This window comes from Barbatula barbatula, assembly GCF_947034865.1.
Source record: "Barbatula barbatula genome assembly, chromosome: 11".
NCBI lineage: Eukaryota > Metazoa > Chordata > Actinopteri > Cypriniformes > Nemacheilidae > Barbatula > Barbatula barbatula.
The window spans coordinates 20,319,695-20,341,612 of record NC_136774.1 but is presented as its reverse complement, the minus strand read 5'-3'; the positions used below and the strand labels follow the sequence as shown (position 1 = coordinate 20,341,612).

The 21,918-nt window shown below is 36.7% G+C and overlaps 3 protein-coding genes across 3 annotated transcripts in view; 2 read left to right on the top strand and 1 right to left on the bottom strand.

The window, feature by feature from the left end:
* The window catches only part of cept1a (choline/ethanolamine phosphotransferase 1a), a 7,732-nt gene extending 5,182 nt beyond the window's left edge, over positions 1-2,550 (top strand). Inside the window, exons 7-9 of the mRNA XM_079468538.1 lie at positions 1-43; positions 437-562; positions 999-2,550. The exon at positions 1-43 is cut by the window's left edge and continues 116 nt beyond it. Coding sequence (XP_079324664.1) covers positions 1-43; positions 437-562; positions 999-1,136 — 307 coding nt within the window. The 3' untranslated portion in view covers positions 1,137-2,550. The remainder of the gene's footprint in view (positions 44-436; positions 563-998) is intronic.
* A 212-nt stretch (positions 2,551-2,762) lies between these two features.
* On the top strand, positions 2,763-5,691 carry dram2a (DNA-damage regulated autophagy modulator 2a). The gene is made up of 7 exons (XM_079467642.1): positions 2,763-3,312; positions 3,521-3,588; positions 3,830-3,972; positions 4,071-4,248; positions 4,700-4,782; positions 5,037-5,129; positions 5,256-5,691. The coding sequence occupies exons 1-7, from the start codon at positions 3,182-3,184 to the stop codon at positions 5,376-5,378; spliced, it is 819 nt and encodes a 272-aa protein (XP_079323768.1). The 5' UTR covers positions 2,763-3,181; the 3' UTR covers positions 5,379-5,691.
* Positions 5,541-20,184, bottom strand: dennd2da (DENN/MADD domain containing 2Da). Its single transcript, XM_079467641.1, has 16 exons — positions 19,856-20,184; positions 16,580-16,636; positions 16,388-16,465; positions 16,197-16,271; positions 14,406-14,504; positions 13,223-13,398; positions 12,806-12,918; positions 12,641-12,710; positions 12,321-12,398; positions 11,643-11,783; positions 9,164-9,312; positions 8,536-8,707; positions 8,403-8,453; positions 8,229-8,310; positions 7,361-7,609; positions 5,541-6,050 (listed from the first exon to the last, which is right to left on the bottom strand). The coding sequence occupies exons 2-16, from the start codon at positions 16,626-16,628 to the stop codon at positions 5,986-5,988; spliced, it is 1,647 nt and encodes a 548-aa protein (XP_079323767.1). The 5' UTR covers positions 16,629-16,636; positions 19,856-20,184; the 3' UTR covers positions 5,541-5,985.
* Between the last annotated feature and the right edge of the window lie 1,734 nt (positions 20,185-21,918).

Genomic DNA, 21,918 nt, shown 5'->3' with positions numbered 1-21,918 from the left:
TGCGTTTGGGTTTGTCTCGGCCAAACTCACCAACAGACTGGTGGTAAGATCATAGATGAAGACAGAATATTATAACTAAATATTACTATTTATGATTTGCATATACATTCAGTGAAAAAATGATAAATAGTATTTAAATACTATACATAAGTAGTATATATAATATATGTATTTGTATTTACTTATAACAATTCTAGGTAAATAGTATAATAGTACTATTATAAATAAATAGCATAGTATATAAATATTATAACATGTATTATTATAATAAAACTTTTTTAGATGATTGATTTTATCTGGTAAATTAAATTCTACTCATTTTTAGTATAAAAACTAGGTCTTGTCCTCTGTAGTTTATAGAATTGTAAGCAAATCTCGTTGTCAGACGGCATTAGTATCAGTTAATCCTATGTCTGTGATCTGTTTTGTTTGCCAGGTTGCTCATATGACAAAAAGTGAAATGCATCGTAACGATTTGGCCTTCGTGGGACCAGCGCTGCTGTTTCTGAATCAATACTTTAACAGTTTTATTAATGAGTACTGTCTGCTGTGGGTCGCTCTGGTACGTCTGTTGTCTGTCTAATGTGAAATGTGAAGGGGATATGACATGGAAGACATGATCCTTGCCCTTTTATCATTAAGAGATCTATGCACTCTGTTAACCATGCTGAGCTCCTTGGTCTTTGTTCTTTGGAACCGAAACGCTTTTTATAGGGGATTGGTTTTTGTTTCTTATGATTGTGACCATCTTTTCTCAAGTTTTAAAATGGTGTAATAGCATCATAAAATAGCTCGACACGACTTGTGCGTCCGGGTCAGAGAGAGTGTGGAAAACAGTTATGAAAAACGAATTTATGAAAAAAGCCAAAGTGAAGAAAAGTGCACATTCATAATAAACTCCCCTGAAAAGCTGAAGCAGTTCACTTTTCCTAAATATTTCATGTTGCTGTATCTGTAATGCATTTATGCTCTCTTTCCTGTTGCCCGTTTGTTCGTAGGTGCTGTCAGCGTTTGATCTGGTACGGTACTGTGTGAGTGTATGTAACCAGATCGCCACACATTTAAACATCCGTGTCTTCTCCATCCAACCTCCCTCTCCGTCCTCACTTCAGCCAGACAGCAGAAATCACCACTAAGCTGTGTTCCTGAAACACGTCCTCCAGCAGGTCACGCACCTCGGTGAATGTAAAACATGGAGTCTGAACGGCTGCAGTTAGGAATCACTGTAACATGGTATTTCGTAATGATTCAAAAATATATGAAGAACGAAAGGGAATAATGAAAAAGGATCGAAGAATGCTTGTTTCGTCTTTAGTTCACAGAGTGTTTTGGCTAGCTTTGTCTTGCCTCTGTATGTTTGTGAGTATGTGTGCACCTTTGATTGTTTAAAGGTTTTATTTTATAGTTGTATTGTTTTCAAGTGGACTAATGTTTTGTTTTTGAAAAAAGATTTTTTTGCATCTGTTTTGGCGAAGTTCATAATTTATTCCAGCAAACAGGCAACACTTTAACTCAATGTGTTAAAAGTTTTGGCGGCTCTGTAGGTGTCAAGTGTTTTTTTCGCCTTTCATTGCTACACGAAATGAGAATTTCAACCTACGCCAACACGTGACTCTTGCCGGTACAAAGCAGTGTTGTTGTCTGAGTAAACAAGAACAGACCGAGTCGGAGAGGTAAGAGATAAGATCAGAACAGAAATCTTATGACAAGCAGGTCAGCCAGAAGACTTTCAATATTAATGTCAGAAGTGCAAGCCCTGATTTTATCATGCTAATATACAAGCCGTTCATTTGATGACAGTATAAATCTATGCAGTATAAATGTATACGTTTGCTCACTATGCATATGAATCTTCTAGTGTTTTGGAAGGGGTTATACTTGTTTAACCATGCCTAAGAAAAACTGTATCACTAACAGTATTGTGAGAGTGCCATTTTATCCGAAAAATAACTGTGGCTCAGTTATGACAGTCAAAAATAGTTGAGTTTGATTTCAAGGATTACACTGTACATATGAACTTTTAAAGGGATACTTCACCCAAAAAGCGAAATTCTCTCACTATTCTCTATTTGAACCCTCATATTATTTTTTTGCTTGAAAAATGGATTCTTAAAGTGGGTGGACATCAACATAGAGTTACGCATCGTGTGCTTCCAGAGGTTAAATTTGATCCATTTCCCAAACTTAAAATTTCTCCACATATGTCATTGTTTTGCATCTACCTCTAAGTAGTTACTTATTCGTGTCATCTTGGTCTCTGGGTTTGTTTCATGAACAAATGTTTTTAATACTGTTGTAGATTTGGGTTGTCGATGTTATTTAAGTGGTTTGTCTGTGCATTTGTATCTCCTCTGTTAACATCACTCTGTAGGCCAACCAAAGCTGCAGTTCACATCACGGTTGAAGCAAGTAATGTCTGCCACTGCAACTATATTTACACACATGTCTCATTTCTACCTTTATCAGGATTTTTGTTGTTCTGTTGAAAGTTTTTAATATAGTAATGGACATGAAATAAAGATTGTTATATTTATGTTAACAGATTTCTTGATCACTGCCTCTGTTTGTCTTTATATTTATTGGTAGTACTATGCATTAGGCTATGTATGCATTGCTCGTTTCCAAACTGTACTTTGAAATGGTGCGTGCGTGTGTCTGTTTGAGTTTTAACTTATTTGAGCTCGGAAAGTGAAATCACGCTGAATGAAGGTCAGCTGATTTTGGTCACAGGACTTTAAGAAAAGCATCACGCACACAAAATCATTCATGCAGAACAAAACTTTCGCTTCACACACACTTGAATCGTCTCTTGCTAACTCTTCTTTGCATTTCCATTATTTCCTAACATGAATTTCTGTGTGAATAAGCTTGTCGGATGATATATGTCCATGTCATTGACTAACACGCTGTGATCTTCAGGGTTGTTATATTTGATGCTGAACTACAGTTGGCCTTGCTTTCTATTCTTTATGTGTCTGCATGTGTAGATAAGATGGTTCTTTGCATTGGGCTTTATCACTGTTCCTTTGCTTTTGTATAAGTGGCTTTTTGCTTTTTCATCTTTGGCCTTCTGTTTTGTCGGGTTGATGTTTTCTGAGCTACATGTTTCATCTGTGTGATTTCTTTTTAATATCATTTGTCTGTGAGTGAATATCTCGGGACCGGCTCTATGTGAGGCATCATGTGGTGGTTCAGGCGAGGGCTCTGCGCTCTCCCCGTGGTTCTGTTCACCTGGTCGTCCGCCACATTACTCCTCTCGTATGCCACAGCGGTCGTGTTGGGGCACGCTGACCTGATCATTCCATACATCAGGTGAGTTATGCCTTCATTACAGCAGTCCTGGTGGATTAGGACTGCACTTGCAATTCGTGTTTTTCCTTTTTAGTACAGTATATTGTGTGTTGGATATGTGTTGAGTTACATTGCAGGGATAACAATGTAATTGTGGGAATGTTTGAAATGTACATTACTTGATTGAAATTTTTCTTTCTGTCATACTGTGCATGTGTTTTGTTTGTAGTGACACGGCCACTGAGGTTCCTGAACGATGTGTGTTCGGCTTCATGCTCTCAATCTCAGCTTTCTTGGGTAACTTTTCTTATATGACTCACATTTTAGCCTGAATCTTTTAAAAAAGGATTTAAAAATTGCTTGTTTTTAAGCTTGAAAGTTTAAAAGATGGTTGGACACAAACCCATACCGTCCTGTCAGTTTGTTTATCTTAAAACGTTCTATGACTTACTAATTTAGGTCTTGTAATATCATTTTAAAATGTAGTTTAAAGAAAATGAGAGCACGGCAGTCTTTAAATGTGGGTTTGGGTTTGCAGGCTTGGGCACAATGTATGTGCGATATCAACAGGTTCAGGCTTTGATATCGGCCTCTGAGTCCTGTTTACAGCAGATGAACTACACGGGTCTTCTTCTGGGCATCTTCAGCTCTTTAGGGATGTTTGTTGTCGCCAACTTCCAGGTAACACAAGCAAATCATAGACGTTCATTTTGAGGACATGCTATATTGATCTGCGTCTAACAAAGGTCATATCTCTAAATGTATTTACGTTCTTTCAGAAAACAGATATAATGTCTGTTCACCTCTTGGGGGCGGGGCTGACCTTTGGCCCAGGGGCATTGTATATCCTGGTTCAGAATGGTATTTCCTACTGCATGCAACCACGTTTCCATGGCAAATATATTTTATGGGCACGTGTGGCAGTTGCATCATGGTCTCTCATTAGCATAATAACATGTATCCTTTTATTATTAATTAAAAAATATCAATTCAACAACAATGAAATTCTGGAATGAAAAGTTGGCATCTTTTGCCTATAGTTTTTAAAATCCAGTGTTTAATATATCATTATTTTAAAAAGGTTATTAAAATTTCATGTTGTCTTTACAAAATGACAATTTTTTTGAAACGTTCAAGATGCTCTTTGTAACGTTCTCAATCTCTTGATAACGTTGATTATAAGTGCATGATGTGTTAAAAATACCAATTATTTCATTCATATTTTCACATTTTATGCTAACAAAATGGCAAATAAATGCATTCTCTGACTTCTGGATCATCTGTGTCTAACAAAAGTATTCCAGATTTGGAGACTCATATCAGTAACGTTAAGCACAATACTAGATGCATACATATACATACATACACAGTCCTAAAAGTCACTTATTTTACTTTAACTGAATCCAAGTGTTCATATCCTCTGTGTTAATGTATGATGCCTTGCCGGGTTTGGACGTGTCCAAGAAGTTACACTGGCGGCCGGGAGAGAGAGTAAGACCGATTATGTGCTTGATCTGAAGCTGTACAGTGTCCTTAAGTCACATTATGTTTCCATTTAATATTTCCAACACAAAATAGATTGAAATTCGGAATATTACACATAAATCATTTTATGTAAAAATACAGCTTAATGCTGTTAGACATGTAAACCATTGTATGATGTGTACTGCTTTATTGTCACAGTATATCACATATGTATCTGTTCTGATGGTTTGTAGGTGATGTTATCTTCATCTGTGTTGTAGGGTTTCGTAGCTCATCATGTAAGCGCTGCATCTGAATGGTCTCTGGCGTTCTCCTTCCTCTGCTTCTTTCTCACATATATAAGTGATTTCCAGGTGCGATACATGCCACGCCATTGTAAAATTATGATCTGTGAATCTTTGTATTTCTTTTAATACACTATATATGATGCGTGCAGTTTTACCACCTGTTTGACTATACATTCTATTTTTTTTACGCAGAAGATTAATTTGCGGGTTCAGCCTGTTCTTCACAGTAACCATCTTTATGAACATCCTCACTATGAAGGGAGAGAGCGTGTCCAGCATGGAGAACGTTCACCCCTGTTGGCTGGCACCATCTGAAAAACTCTGCCATCCTGTGTCAGACATTAAAACTGCAGTGGATATTCAGTCTTGTGCAATATTTAAACAGATGCTCTATCTGTCCAACTCTGAATAATCCTTAATGGGAAACCGAGTATTAGTAGAGAAGTATGTCTGGTTTGATATTTCAGCATAGCCGCACTGTAAATGTTATATTTTCGATGTTTATGTTATAAGAACCATCTTTCAGTGCTTTCACAGTAATTAAATGTTAATATGATGAGATGTAAATGTATTCACAGTTTCATTTCGATTTGTATTGTTATCATTAAAAACAACATTTTGAAAGGCATGATTTTTATTTAGCATGTTTTCATAGGCTCAGCCTCTGGAACTTTATGGTCAAAAACTACAACCAATGCTTCTAGCTGAAACAGGTCTCACAGATATTATATACAGCATCTTATTACAATAAAAATCCCCCGACAAGACCCGAACACAAATGACAACTGAAGTAAAACTAACAGACGAAAACCATAAATAAAAAAATAGTCCAATTTAATTCTATCTACAATCTTTAAAATAATTATGCTACTTGATTTATTTCACAGCAGATTTACAATCAGACATTTGGCGAGTCTTTCCGCTAATGTTTCTTTGCCCTCTCTCTCATCTTTTTCTGGTATTCTGCGATCTTTCTCTCGAAAAACCCTGGAAAAAGAAAAGATGTTTAATGAAAACTTGTTTTTCAAACATTAAAATTCAGATTCCGTGGTGCAAAGATTCACTCAAAGTATAGCAAATGCACTATTTGGTTTGTTGATTTCAAATACACAAACAACAAATTTTAAGTTCTTAATCCTTGTGTGGTGTTCAGGTACGTGAGACATTTTCACCAATATCAAAGACTTGTTTTCTTTAGTGTATTTTATTTACAGAACATATTTAAATCTGTTAAATGACTTACAAAGGCTGACATGCAAATGTTCTCAAAGGTAAAATAATGACGTAATCAATTTATTAAATTGACCAAATGAGGCATCTGGGGTCTCATTTATAAACGTTGCGTACGCCTCTTTCCGCGTGATCTATTAAAAACGAACTTGATGGTAGAATGTACGCACCTGTAAGCGTACGCACATACTGGAGACAAGGGGAAGTGGCAACACAGTTGGCGAGTGGGTGAACTCAAATATGAGAAGAACAATTATAAGAATGAATCACTCATACACATTTATTTTCACTATCTCATACGTTAGATCCATGTTATCACGAAGATTAAATCCAGCAGTGTAATATGGGCTTGTACCGAGCGATGATTGTTTCATATGTTAAATATTTTGAATTAATTTAGATTTGATTTATTTTTATTATATTTGATATTTCATTTAGCTCTGTCTCACCATCACAATGGTCATACAGGACCGTGCTCAAGCACTCTTTTACTGGTGTGAAGCCTAATAATACAAGCAGAATCATTTTTAACTCGGTTTTCTCTTTTATACACACATTTGATTAAATATTTCACTCTTATTAATGGAATTAAGCAAAAAGTATAGATATATTTCTAGTGCATTTAAAAGACAGCGAGGAGTGTGAGGTCCTCTTACGCTTAATTTGCAGAATTCGTGTTCTAAAACATATTTAATGTATATAAAACATCTCTAGCCAGAACAGAGATCAACGGTGCGCACTTTAATACTATTTTGGACACTGTGTGTGATCTGGTGGTGGAGCGGTACATTGGCTCATATCTTCCACAGGTCCTGTACCGCCAAGTGAATGTAAATATGCATATTTAAATGATATGCAGATCACATTATGCATAGTTAAACTAGGCGTTGTAAGCTCAATGTATAGTTATATCAGGAAGGAGATTGGGTGGAGACAGACATACACACAGTCTTCGCCTGACTTGGCTTTATAAAGGGAATTATAAGCAGGTTATTCCTTTTGCGCACAATTTTAAGTGTGAAATCTACACATAGTTTTATTAATGAGACCCCACTTAAAAGTCTTACCTGTGCCCTCCTGTGATGCGGGTCTCTGCTCCACTTCCTGAATGAAGAGGTCGAACATCTGTGTCTGCACGAACTTCTTTACAAATCGACGTGTGCTTTTAGACTCTAAAGCTTTGCAGAAACTCCTCTGCTGGAACTCGCCCTGCTTGTCCTTGTCGTTCAACACGATGTGCTTGGCGAAGTGGCCGACGGTCTTGATAAAGAACGGCAAAAAAGCTTCTGGGACCACTTGGTTCAACTCCTCAAGACCTGACATGATAAATAAAAACATTAAACATTTGAATACATAGCTAGATTTACTTAAAGTGGCCGTATGGCACGAATACGCGTTTAATATGCTGTGTTATAAGTTGCCCATGCATGTATTAGAAATGTGAAAATTAAAGTGTCGGAGCAAATGATGCATTCTATCTAAGAGCGAGTGCTCACCCAGACCTGCCTGAAACGCCTCGTGTAACTACACCCCCACAAATCTATGTAAATTTGTGGTATGATTTGACTAAGACCGCCCAAATGTACATGCAAGTAAGGTGGGCGTAACTGTCAGTACAACCGCGTTGGAACCTGATGTTCCAAATATGGTCAGAGGCGCTACATTGCATATACATTGCTACACACGCTTGCAGTATTCGACCAATCACTACGCACTGGTTAACCGGCCAATCATAGCACACATCACTTTTCAGAGCGATGAGCTTCAAAGTCAGCGCGTTACAGAGAAGCGCGGGAAAGAGGAGATACACACATGCACGGTATGTGGAAAATACAGCGTATTTGAACCTTAAATCATGTATACACATTGAATTACATCTAAACAAACGATAATATTAGTTTTAGTCTTGCCCCTTTAAAAAGAAGCACTGCTTACTAGATTTGTCGTTTTTGGCACCGAGGGCCTGTCTGATTTCCTCTTTGAGTTTGTGAGGTAATATTGTGTCCTCATCTCCCACCTGTTTGAAGAAACATTTCAACCTCAACCGACACATTTCAGAATAACCGTTCAAAAAACTCTTCATCACATAAAAAGGATGGGCAAACTTACACACTTGATAAATGTCTCCTTTCTGTTTTCTGACAAGTCAACGATAAGCACCTGTAAGACAGTTTATGAATTTCATCAAGATTGAGATTTCAGCGTTTAAAACGGTTTGTAAAGTTTCATTAAAGGCACTGACCTCTGTCTGGTCAGTGACCCCTTCTGCCAGGCGTTTCTGGACACCCAGTAGGTACGGTGTGGGTGCCATGACGACATCGATGAGGATCTCCGGAACGATGGATATGAGCGTGTGCTGCCAGATGAACGGATACAAAAGAACAGCCACCGCGTGGATCACCTGAGATAATGTACTGCGGAGAGACAGAGATGACGGTGAACTATCTTTATTGCTTTTACAGTATTTTCAATCACTGTATTTGGATCAGACAAACATGTTTAATATAAGGAAAATATATTTGTCTGCAGTATAATGAATGATGTAAGTCTTAAGCACTATCTATTTAAACATATTTTAAAAAAAAAGACCAAGTCGATCGAAAGCTGCACCTAACGTAGCCCGAGACCAATGGCACCCTTTGTGAAGTCATCGTCATTATATTGAAGCCACTGAATGTAGCTTGAACTCGTGAAATATCTCTTAATGTCGATACATTTTGTATACAAAAATGTTATCTAGTCGAAACATTATGAATACAATGGTACAATTGCAAACCCACAGTTCATTATTTTCACAGTTTCAGCATCGCCGATATGCATCTTGTGTGCATAAGCGTACCAAAAGTCTCTATGATTGTGTGTTGAATTACCCAAGCTCCTCAGCGATGAAGATGATTCTTCTCTCCAGTACAGTGGCAGCAAACACCAGGAGCACCTCCTCATCTGACAGGCAACTGAACAACGTGCGAAAATCCACGTGCTCCAGCCAGGAATCTGTCGGACGAGTTAATTTGATGGTCTGTAGATATAGGATATATTTGTTAGATATGTCACCAGTATGAACCTGAAGCTAATGGATGTTATAACCACCTGCCTCATCCATGGCCGCCCTTCAGCCAAACTTCCAACTGTATGCAGGAGATATTTTTTTTGGGTACTTATAATTAATCTACATATTGCATATACACTGAACAAAATTATAAATGCAACACTTTTGCTTTTGCTCCCATTTTCCATGAGACGAACTCAAAGATCTTTTTCTATGTACACAAAACATCTATTTCTCTCAAATATTGTTCAGTGTTAGTGAGCGCTTCTCCTTTGCTGAGATAATCCATCCACCTCACAGGTGTGGCATATCAAGATGCTGATTAGACAGCACGATTATTCCACAGGTGTGCCTTAGGCTGGCCAAAATAAAAGGCCAGTTTTATCACACAGCGCAATGCCACGGATGTCGCAAGTTTTGAGGGAAGGTGCAATTGTCATGCTGACTGCAGGAATGGCCATCAGAGCTGTTGCATGTGAATTGAATGGTCATTTCTCTACCATATGCAGTACATCCAACCGGCCTCACAACCGCAGCCACGTGTAACCACACCAGCCCAGGACCTCCACATCCAGCATCTTCACCTCCAAGATCGGCTGAGACCGGCCACCCGGACATCAACAATCGGTTTACATAACCAAAGAATTTCTGCACAAACTGTCAGAAACCATCTGAGGGACGTTCGTCTGCGTGCTCGTCATCCTCACCGGGGTCTCGACCTGACTGCAGTTCGTCGTCGTAACCGACTTGAGTGGGCAAATGCTCACATTCGATGGCATCTGGCACTTTGGAGAGGTGTTCTCTTCACGGAGGAATCCTGGTTTTCACTGTACAGGGCAGGTGGCAGACAGCGTGTATGTGAGATGGATGGATTATCTCAGCAAAGAAGAAGCGCTCACTAACACGGGTTTAGACAGATCTGTGAACAAAATTTGAGAGAAATAGGCCTTTTGTGTACATAGAAAAAGAAATTCAGCTCATGAAAAATGGGGCTAAAACAAGTGTTGCGTTTATCATTTTGTTCAGTGTATACAGTTTAATAATTATTAATAATTTTGTATAATTAATTTAAAACTATAAAATGTTATTTTTAGTATTGAGGTTTTTTCCTTCAAATGTTTAAATAATTTAAGCTTAAATAATAGCTTAATATGGTTTTGTACTTTTAGAGTAACTGCTTTGGTGGGGAGGTTTGATCCCCAGGAATAAATATATAAAATATATTTTATAAAAAAGTACATTTATACATCTGCCAAATGCGTAAATGTTAACTTTTAAAAAGATATACAGTGTCAATGTAGCTTCGCCAATACTTCTGTTTAACTTTCAGCAAAAATGAGCGATACTATAATGTGAGGCATGTGAAGATCACTTCAATGGAACGTTACGTAGAAAAATGTGCTCAAGGAGAAATTCAAGCATCTGAATCAAGCCTATACATAGCATGAAGACATACCTGTAGAAACAGCTCATCTCTGACCTTCTACCCAGAGGTAGTGTATGTGCTCAACTATTTTTCCTGCTGGTCTGACTGTGTGTTTATGAACAGCATGTCTATGCCTGCGGATGTGCTTGGTTGGATTAAGTGATGGATTATTTTACAATTTCATTCCATGGTTTATAATTACTAGGTCAGCAGCGTTTATTCTATTCTTTGGTATTACGCTCATATTTAATTTCCTCTTCCTCTCTCTCGTTCTTGATGGGAAATGGTTGACTAATACTAGTTCTTACAAACTTGTTTGCCAATTTTTAGCCGTTATCAGTTGACTCGAGCTGCTGTCATGGTAATGGAACGTATAGCAGCTGTTGGTTTGCCCAACACTGCCTCTGCAATCTCTTATGAAAACTAACCGTAGTTTTATTAACAAAAAAAATACCTGGTTACCATGTAACCATAGTTTTCCATTGGTATTTGTAGTAAAATTGTTTTTATATAACTGTGATCAATTCCATTGAAAAAACATGCTTTAACACACTTTTACTATAGTAAAACTATTATTCATTATTTAATAAATGTATGTACTGACGTGTCATTCATATTGAATCAACAGTGCATTTATGAGGCTAAAAGAGAGACATAAGGACTTTTTTTTAAATATATTTTAAGCATCTTTTAGCACAAGTATTGTAGGCAAGTTTAGTTAATGAATAATCTGTGTTCTGTCTCCACATACGATTTTTAGTTTAACATTTAAATGACTAAAATCTGTGAAACATGTTTGATTGGCATCTGGTGGGCATAGTTCCCCAATACCAACCTTCTTTTAAAAATGTGTTGTTTTATAGCTAGTTCTTACCTCCGTGCCTCTCTCTGGAATAAAGCTCTTGATGCTAACGCTGTGTCCGGGAGCAGGAAAAGCAGACTCTCTTAGGCTCTGCATAAATGGATAGATCATTGCCATGGAGATCTTTCTACGCTTCTCCACCTCATCAAAGATCTGAAATGTCAAGCAGGCAAATTGAACAATGCTGCAAACCGTCATCGACAAATAAGAAATTATTAACAAAATAAATTTTTAATCTACATGAGTTGTTTTATATATAACTAAATTAGCATTTAAGTTAAGAAATAGATATATTTAAGCCATGACTTTCCCAATACTCTTAGGTCACTGGCTTTGTTGTTTGTTGTGAACAAACAACTCATTTCAAACAGAAACAAAGTTCAGCTGAAATAAAAAACACTTTTACCAACAACTGTAGCATCTTCGCTGTTATGTTGGGTTTGTCTGCATGTGGAAGCTTGACAGATCGATCTTTAAACAATTCATTTGTAGTGTCTTTTTCTATTTGGTCTTTTTTTTTTTTCAATGTGGTATGTTTGGCAAAAATAGCCTCTGTGTCAATGTCCTACTTTCGCTAAACAACAGTTCTATTTGGCTTTTGTGGTCTGCATGAATCTTTTGACCTATTTACAGGCGGTGTAAAACAGGTAAGAGTTCAAAATAAATAGAAAACTGTTAAAGAGGACGTACATTGGAAAAAAGTCCAAAGCAGGCGACGTTACTGATGATACAGTACGCTTCAGGTGGACGAGCTCCCTTCCCATAAGGCTAAGCATGAAAACAGAAATAAGACAAAAAACATGTTTCTTAGAAACATAAAATAATTTACATTTCTTTTAAATATTTTCTAGAAAATGTAGTAGCATTTATCAATATCTTTATTGGCGTTACAATGGTTTTCTGAGAAAAATGTGAAATGTGAGAGATTGGTAGGATGTTGCTATATGGTGGTTAAGGCAATTTTATTAAATAAGGCCTTCTAAAATCTATTAAAGATCGGCAGATCTTACCAGCAGCCTCCTACAGTATCCGTTCTTTCTGCTTCCATCAACATCTGTAAGCACGAAAGAGAATGTTTCACTGTGAAGCAGAGAAAAAGAGAGAGAGAGAAATGGAGAAAGTGAAATACAGTGCGCCCACAGTGCATGCTGGGAAAAATTATGTGTCCTGCGTACCTGCGATATTCCGTCAAAGGGGCCCAGTTAACACCTTCTGGAAAGCAAAAGAGTTTGAGAGCCTTTAAGGTCTTTTCTTCCTCCTCCTTTTGAAATCGGACCATTCCATCCTTCTGTGGTTATTAAAGAATAAAATGTCAAATGAAAATTATTTGATCATTTACTAACTCATGTCATTCCAAACCTGCATTACTTTCTTGCAATGGCAATCAAACATGTCAGGTATTACATTCTCATTTTTATCTTAAGTCTCTTAACTTTTGCTAATTTTATATATTCAGTAATCGGATGAAACCCAAGTCCACAAACTGAGAGAAATGTGAATTCTTTTCTAAAAAGAAACCCAACACCTGAATACTATCTAAAGGTACCGTACATGTGCCTACACGCAGAGCACATGGATTCTGTCTGTATCACCTTAGGGAACTGGTAGATGATCTGTGGTTCATACGTCCCCTCTTTGGTCAGCTTAGGAGTAACCACCACCAGATAGTCGAAGAAAAACTGCCCACTGGCGTAGCGCTGATCTCTGGACTTTTCTTCAACGGGACAAAGCTCTGTGCTAACAAGTAGGTCTGGTTCCTTGGAAGCTCCTATAAACGCACACATATAATATTCAATGTTTGCCTCTTTAGGATTAAAGGAATAGTTCACTTAAGCGTTTTGTTTGACCTTCTGTGGAACACAAAACGGGGCATTTTTAAGATGCGATAAAGATAAAGTCATGTGGTTTGGAATAGCATGAGAATAAGTAAATGAGTAAATGATGTCATCATTGTTTATTTTGGTTGAACGATTCCTTTAAGAGATCAACACATCATGCTCCTAAACAACACCGTAGTTTCGTTATGTTAATGCAGACGACATATGTTACTAAACAACTGTTATATTCTTTAAGAACTAAAGATATGGTTTAATTAAGAAAGCGCATGGCATCAAACCATGTGTGGACTCAACCTCGGATCAAACAGGGAACCCTGCACCACGAACAAGTACAAACAAATTCCCCGCGGAAAAAGGTTTCATAACAGTTCCTCGGAGCCTGCTTTGACAGCCTCCCCCAACACAGAGCAAACAAAGGCGAAGGAATACCATAGGAGTCCGCTTAGTCTTGTTCTAGCTTGACTTGTGTCACCATGGCAACTCTCAATGTGACTTTCTATAAAGGATAGAACAGTGAAAAGACTAGACATGCACTAAAGAACACATGCAAATTTTGTGCTTTGAGTAACTGTGAACCTCCCTGAGACTTTACCTTTTTTTAACTGTAACGTTTAAGCGTTAAGTGTTTACTAGGACATACTTTGGATTTAACAAGAATACGTTGAGACTTTGTAATATTAAGGATTAAATGTATTCTAATAAAGCTAACACAGCTAAACCTAACATAGATTTCATTAAAGTTATAAAATGATTTGTATTCATTCACGTGCTTCTAAAACCCTTTCGGCACATAAATTGTACAAAACATATTTGACCAGGTATATAATGCAAAATGATTTTCGAGAACTGTAAAAGGACGGTATGCTGGATTTATGAAAGCACGTAAACGTGTGTTTCTGGAGATTATAAAGAAATGCTTTAATAACTGTTTTCTCACTGTCTTTGCTGGCTTTCCCACGGAAGGACGAAAATATACTACTGAACCTCTTCATGGCTCCCATCTCTTGGTCTTGATCTTCACCTGGAAGGAATACACCTGGGAAACGACAATAGAGTTATGGATTGCATTGTCACCTACAATGTTCACCGAAATGCCTGAAGCACTCAAGATTGTACTTGTTAACATTAGTAAATTCATTATCTAAAATAATGAGCAATAACATTATTACTCGTTCGTGTTAGTTAATGTCAATTCAACTGTTTGTGTTAATCTGCTAAACATTAACTAATAATAACAAATGCTGAAATTAACTTGAATTTAATTCTACAGCATTTATTGATACTAGTTCATGTTAACTCTTGTTTAAGGCTTTAGCTGATTCATAAGCATTCACATTTGTACATTTTATTTTGTACATTTTCTTAAGATATATAGTCACTAATCTATTATTTGAGCTTTAAAACATGTTATGTAAACATGCTAAACAAAGATTATTGCTCAACCTGAATTGGCATGTCATTAAAGTGCATTACAACATGTTTGATAAAACCTCAATATCACTGATCCAATATTGTGACACAACCAGCACATAAGTGTCATCTTTTGTTATGAGACAGATTTTTACCATATGAAGACTATCATCACGCATAATCTATATATCAAGGGTGTTCAAGCAGCTTGCTCCATCTATTTAGAATGTAAATATCTAAATTATTAGCCCAAGTTTTAAAAGTCTTGAAGGAGAAAACGAGATTCACAAAAGTGGCAGTATTATTTAACAAAATCTCTAATAATCATTATGAATTCCCAGTAGTTTTAAAGACGTGCAACTTACTCCTCCGATGTTTGGCGGATTTTGTCTTCGTTCCTCTTATTTTTACACTAGATAGTTTCACTCCGTTCATATTCCAATCACTTTGTGAACGTTTCTCAATTTTGCTAACTCGCGTGATATTTCGATAAAGATCTAAACCGACAGTCTTTCCCACGGATTGCGCGATATCACGATATGAACTACAACGAACGCGCGAGAGCTGCGTGTGCAGTGCGCTTCTCCGGTTCGATTCGCGAGCCGCTGTTCCGAATCGATTCTTTTGAACGATTCTTTTGTGAATCACTCAAATGTAGGTTACGTTTGCTTCACAAATGTTTACAACTCGTAAACAAAAATGAAAACCTTACATTTAAGACATTTATTTTCTTTGTGCTTTGAACTAGTTTCAAGGTAAACGTATTGAACATTTCAGTGCAGGAATATAACACTGGCAGTAAAATCCGAATCGAATGTTCAGCTTTTGTCATAAATATATTTAACATTAGGATATTTATATACTAAACTAAACAGAAATTAGCATTAAGAAAATATACATTTATAACTTTTACCAATACAGATCAACATTTTTTATGACATCATTCTGCACTTTAGAAGGCTGACGTCAAGGCATCAAACAAAGCTGTGCATTTTAAGGCACTCTCTTTAAAATTTGTGTTGACTGCTCTTATTTTCTCTTTTAAAAAAGAAAAAGCTCTCTCAAGGGCAAAGGCCTTGCGTGCTTTCGGTTTTGCATCCCCTCGGTGTTGGCATAGGGTCATAGGCCCCACGTCCCACATATTAACCACAAGAACTTTATCTCAGAATCGAACAACAACCAGGCTGACAGACGTCACTTTCTGGAAACTATTTCTGAAAATAGCTGTGATCAGAGGTAGTGTTTATCCTTTATCCTTACTTACTTCCAATAGCGGAAAAAGTTTCACTTCAGTAAACTCCAAAGGTTAAAGTCCTACCTTTGCTGGTCTCAATTCCTCCATCTGAAAAAGCTCGTCTCTTTTCTATGTCTTCTTCTGGTCCTTTAGATCTTTCTGTACACCAGGACAGAACAGTACCGATGTGTTAATTCAATTATGTGCATCTGTCAGTTTATTTACAGGGATTTTATGGCTAATGTAAAGAAAGGTGTGTAAACTGTAGGACTCACGCTCACGTCGTTCACCTCTGAAAGAGGAAAAAAAACGCCTCCTGAAATTATTCTCCCCTTCATCCTCCGATGGTCTGGCTACAGAAGTCAAACAAAGGCATCATAAGTCCTTCTAGTTATGTTGTTTTCAGTGTTGTCATTCAATCTTTCAAACTAATAACGTTGCAATGTCCATTTCTGAAGTTTACTTACTCTTAGAACGCAAGGAAGAGAAAATCCAGGCTCCCCTGGGTGATGTCATGGTGTCCCCTGTTTACAAAACAAAGTTGTGTTCAGTCGTCTACTTTTCTTCTAACACACAGTTGTTCATGATAGCTACAGTTATTTTTTTTCTACATATGTGATTAAATTACGAAAAATCAGTTGACAGAAACGTTTCCGAGAGAGCTGTGCTTTATGCTCCATATGTGTAAAGGTTATGATGGAAACTCAGATATAAGAAACTTGTATAATTTTTCCCAGAGGACAAGGTCATAGTCCTCTGGCACCTTAAGTAAATATTAACAAACTAAATCTCCTTCATTCATGGTACCACATCTTGTTTGAGTTCAGGACACACCCAATACTGCAGGCGTGTGTCTGTTCCCTTCATAGGTTATTTCATATTCCTTCGTATTCAGAGCTCAATAAACAACTGTAACTGCAACCCTTCACATACACTTTACATGCCACACAACCACAGGAAGTGACAGAAATTCAGTGGCTTTGTAGGTGCAGAAAGATCAACTTGTTTGTCACATGTGATGAGAGCTTGCGGCGGAGCCGGATGTCAGAACTCAGTTTTTAACATATTACACTGACTAAAACAATTGTGTAATGATAAACTGCACTGCAAGAAACATTCATATTTGATTGCACATTTTTCATTATGTTTGATCAGAAGTTAAGCTCTTGTTTATCCTCACAACTTCAAAAAGGAATGTCCATCCTCTCCCATGTGTTTATGACCATGTTTTCGTGAAAGACGTGGTCATTTAGTATAATCTGGGTCTTTTTATAGCTTACTGTATTCCCCATAGGACGGCTTCAGGTCAGCACTAGGTCTTCCTGTTGCCCCAATGACTCTATCTCAGTTATGTGGGAATATTTTGACGATGCACTTCATGACTTTTGCATGATGGAGTCGTTCTAGCCTGGTAAAGATTAGTTAAACGTGCTAATTTGAACACTTTCAACTTTATTCATTTTCTTGAGCTGGGAAACATTCTTCACACAATGGTCTCTTCCATTAACATATATAAACAAGTCAGGACTAATAACCTTTTTAGTATTATTTTTGTGTGAAATATAACTTGTAACTGACATGTTTTAAACAGATTGAGAACAGCATAACCAGACATACAGTGAGACAGAAAGACAGAAAGACAGACAGAGAGACATGGATATGTAAAGACGTGTGCTGTGTTGGCTGGTGGGAACCAGTGAACTCCCTTTCCCCAGACATCAATCAATCATTGACTTGTTCATTTACTCACCAATTCATTCTCTTGATCTCTCTTCTTATTCCAAATTAAAAGTCACAAACTTCATTTGTTGTCATGATGAATATGGTGGGACATAACCAGTACATGATGCATGTGTTTAAACTACAGCTGTTTTACTCCACAGCACTGAGCTTAAAATTATAGTTTAGCCACCCCCTTCCAAAAAAAACTGTAATCATCATTTACCCTCCAAAACCTGTATGACTTTCTTTTTTCTATGAAAAACGAAATAATATATTTTGAGAAATGTCGCAGTGGTTTTGTGTCCATCTTTTTTTGTGATTCGGAGAGGAAAAAAGTCATATGGGTTGGAATGACATGAAGGTAAGTAAGGGATGAAGAAATTTTCATTTTTGGTTGAACCATCCCTTTAAACCTGTTATGTCAACAGTGGTTTACAAACCTTTTGTGTAATTCTTTATCAAAAAGAAAAGTCAGATGAATGCCATCTGTACCTCAGATCAGTTAAAAAATGGGAAGGTGATGTTGACTCAAGAATAGCTCAAAGGAATGTAATTTTCTTTTCAAAAGGTTTAAAGGAGGTTGGACAAACAGATGTTCCTGCATGTTTCTGACGCCAGACAGAACACACTTGAACACTCATTAACAAGGTTCTGTTTAAGAATCAGTTTCATCTTAAATCATGTATTTAACCACACACCAGACATGGATCATTGCAACCATAGTCGCCCTTTAAAGAATAGCTAATCTGAACATATCAATGTCATATTGAAATTGCCAGAAAAGGTATATTGAAAGACAAAAATGAATCGTGAAAAAAAATATTTTCCAACCACAAGCTATTATATATAGATTTGAAGCGCTTTAAAAAGTCTTTGGATGAAGTAAATAAATTGACTGTCAGTCAACAGATGGACAAGCATCAGCACCCAAAGCAGGTCCTTTCTACTGTACAGAATGTTTCTATTCAACAAAACAGCAACTAAATCGAGTAAGAACCAGTGAACGTGTGCAACAGGTTTGTTTATGAATTGAAACACTTTTATTATGTTCCTGCTTAACAGGACTACTCTTGCACCACATCCAAGTCTTCCTTTTTTTCTTTAAGCATGAAAAATGCTTGACTAGTAAATTAGTTTACATATGATTTTCTTTCTTTCTTTTTTTTTCTCTTTCATATCCTTTTCTTTCTCATTAGGACTAGTCTAGAAGATGTTTTAACATGTCATGCGCCCTTAGACCACTTCCCCAACATAAAGCCCAGGTGCTCTTTTATCTGCCACAAACATCCGATCAAGATGTAGAAACAATTCAGTGTACACACATATTTCATTGCATGTTCTTATTTGAGGTGCAATGTTATTCAAATCATGCTCTCTTTTACAGTAATCTTGCAGTAAAAACTAACGCTAACACGTTTCATCAGGAAGTTCAGTAAGTGATGAGTTTGTGCTGTTTTCACTACAGGAAATGCAACCCAGCGGTAAGTTACGCGTCACCAGAATCTACAAGCCTTGAAATGGTTTCAAGACAGTTGCATTTGTCACTTTAAAACAACTTTATCATGTGTATCTGGAATTCATTCAAATCAAGTCTTTTAATAGACTGTCACTTGCAAAAGACGAACATGTCATAATTTTATATGAATATTTTAACAAATATTGGCAATAGAGGTTGTAACCTTAACATGAAATAAAAGGGGCACATCATATACAGTTTCACTCTCAACATTTCTTTTTTTAATAAGAAACTGACTAAAAATGCTGTGCACCTGTTCAATTTATTCATGTTATGTTCATCAACAATTTATTACACTTACTTTATTGTATTGTACTATACTGTTTATCTAATCTTAATGTTTAGCTTTATTCCTATTTTAAACACAACAAACAAACAGTTGCTTTCTTGGAGAGAGAAAGCAGTGTGCTTCTAAAAAGGGAAAACACGCTAAAAAGTGAATGAAGTTGAGATGTCATTGTGAGATGCATGTGGTCTGTATGAAAATCTGTTCAAGGACACTTACCACAAATCCTCCCAGTCACTCCTGCTGGTCGATAAAGTATGCCGGCAAACTTCGGATTGACTTGAGAAAATATTTACCTCTCTATAATGGTAAACTGGTCCACAAGAGCAAGCCGTCCCATTTCGGTTTACCTGATGAACCTGTTTTTTTTATTAAGTATCCCCTGACGCACATGGAACCAGTCCACACCTCACAGCCTATATCTTGTGTCTTTGCTCTCTCGCAGTCTTTCTGCACCTGACCCGCATGTGTATTTACTTTTTTGTATGAGTATTGAATTGCTTTGTGGCTTCTGCTTTCGGTTGGGGAAGTGTTCATGTAACAGAAGAACTGAAGCGAACTTTGACACACAGCATACAGGGGATTTCCTCATGACATATTCTGATGTTTAACAGGCTTTTTCTTTTGGACCCAAACTATCTTATCATTTTCTGGCTGTAATATTTTTGTTGACTTTTGTCAGGTGACAGGAAATAGAAATCATTTCGAAACGGTTCCCGTGTTAAACATTGTATGTAAGAATTGAGTTTAGAATGAAAGTATGGAGTAAAAATCTCATGACGATTCTGTCTCTGCTCCTGGAGTTCTTGTCTGATTGTTGTATAAACAAAACAGTCTATACGTACACTAAACACAAACGTATAACCGGATTAACTGTCTCCCTGCCCTTGTTAAGCCTGTTTTCCTACAAAGGCTTTTGCTTCTGCTTATTGACATTATAAAAACAGAAATGAGAGTAAATATTAATAAAAGATAACTGTCGGCACAAACTTTTTCCATAACATTGTATTTGTGGTTTTACTTGATACTTTACATTCCACTTCAATGGCTGACAAAATAAACCACTGACATAAAAACCAGTTTGTAAAACAAGTTATTTGGACTATGTAGACAATCATTGATAAGATGAATCAAACCTAAGTTTCTCTTATGATGTTTTTCCTGTAGCTTGTCAGCATCTTGGGCTGTTGATACTACTTAAGTATAAATATACGGCACATCAGCTGAGACCGTAAACACAGATTTCCTTGAATATGAAATCTTAACTGTACAGTAGATGACATTATTTCTGCTTTCAATCAACTCAAAACCATCCATTAGTCTGTTCACGGATGGGCCTCCATCTTTGTTTCTTCCTCACAAGTGACAAGGAAGATTCCTGGCTTTTATTTACATTTCTAATTATATTTGCATGACATGCCCTAAAAGAGATCTTATCTGAGGCAGGGACTGAAACAAATTTTTACATTATGCAAAGCACCAAAATATATAAATGACCCTTTGTGATTTGAATGATAGAATGTAAAAAAATATCTTCTTAAAATAAACAGACCTATTCTAAGAAAATTCAATAAATAAAACTCAATGAATAAAATGTTTGAATGATTAAATAAATAAACTGCATACACATAATTTGTGCTAGACATTACAAAGACTATAATGAATTAAACTAACAGAAAGCTTCAATTTTACAGTAAATAGGTTATATATTACCTCAGATGGAATCAATGAGTTAATGAATTATGATTCCCTTTCCTGGATTTGAGATGGGTGGTAACAATGATGTAATCGTCTTGCTTGAATAAGAGCCAATGAAAGAATCTTTCTTTAGGACAGGGCATTAAAGGGACAGTCCACCCCAAAAAAAAAACGTTCTGTCATCATTGACGCGAGTTTGGGTTCCAAAACATTTATTTCTTCTTATGATAAGGGAAACGTTGCTTTATAAATCCCATTGTTCTGTTGAACACAAAATAAGACATTTTGAAGAATGTAGGAAAAGAACAGTTCTGGGGCACATTACCATTGTATAATTTTTCCTACCATGGTAGTCAGAGGTGGCCAAAAACTGTTTGGTTACAAGCATGTTTACAAATATCTTTCTCTGCGTTCATCAGAACAGATACATTCAATTTGAAATGTTATTTAGTAGATTTCGAACATCTTGAGGCTGAGTAAATGAAGACAGAATTTTCATTTTTGGGTGAGCTATTCCCTCAAAAGAGTGATACCACACATTTCTTTAGAGAAATGAATACAGATCACCATTTAAACACCCCAGA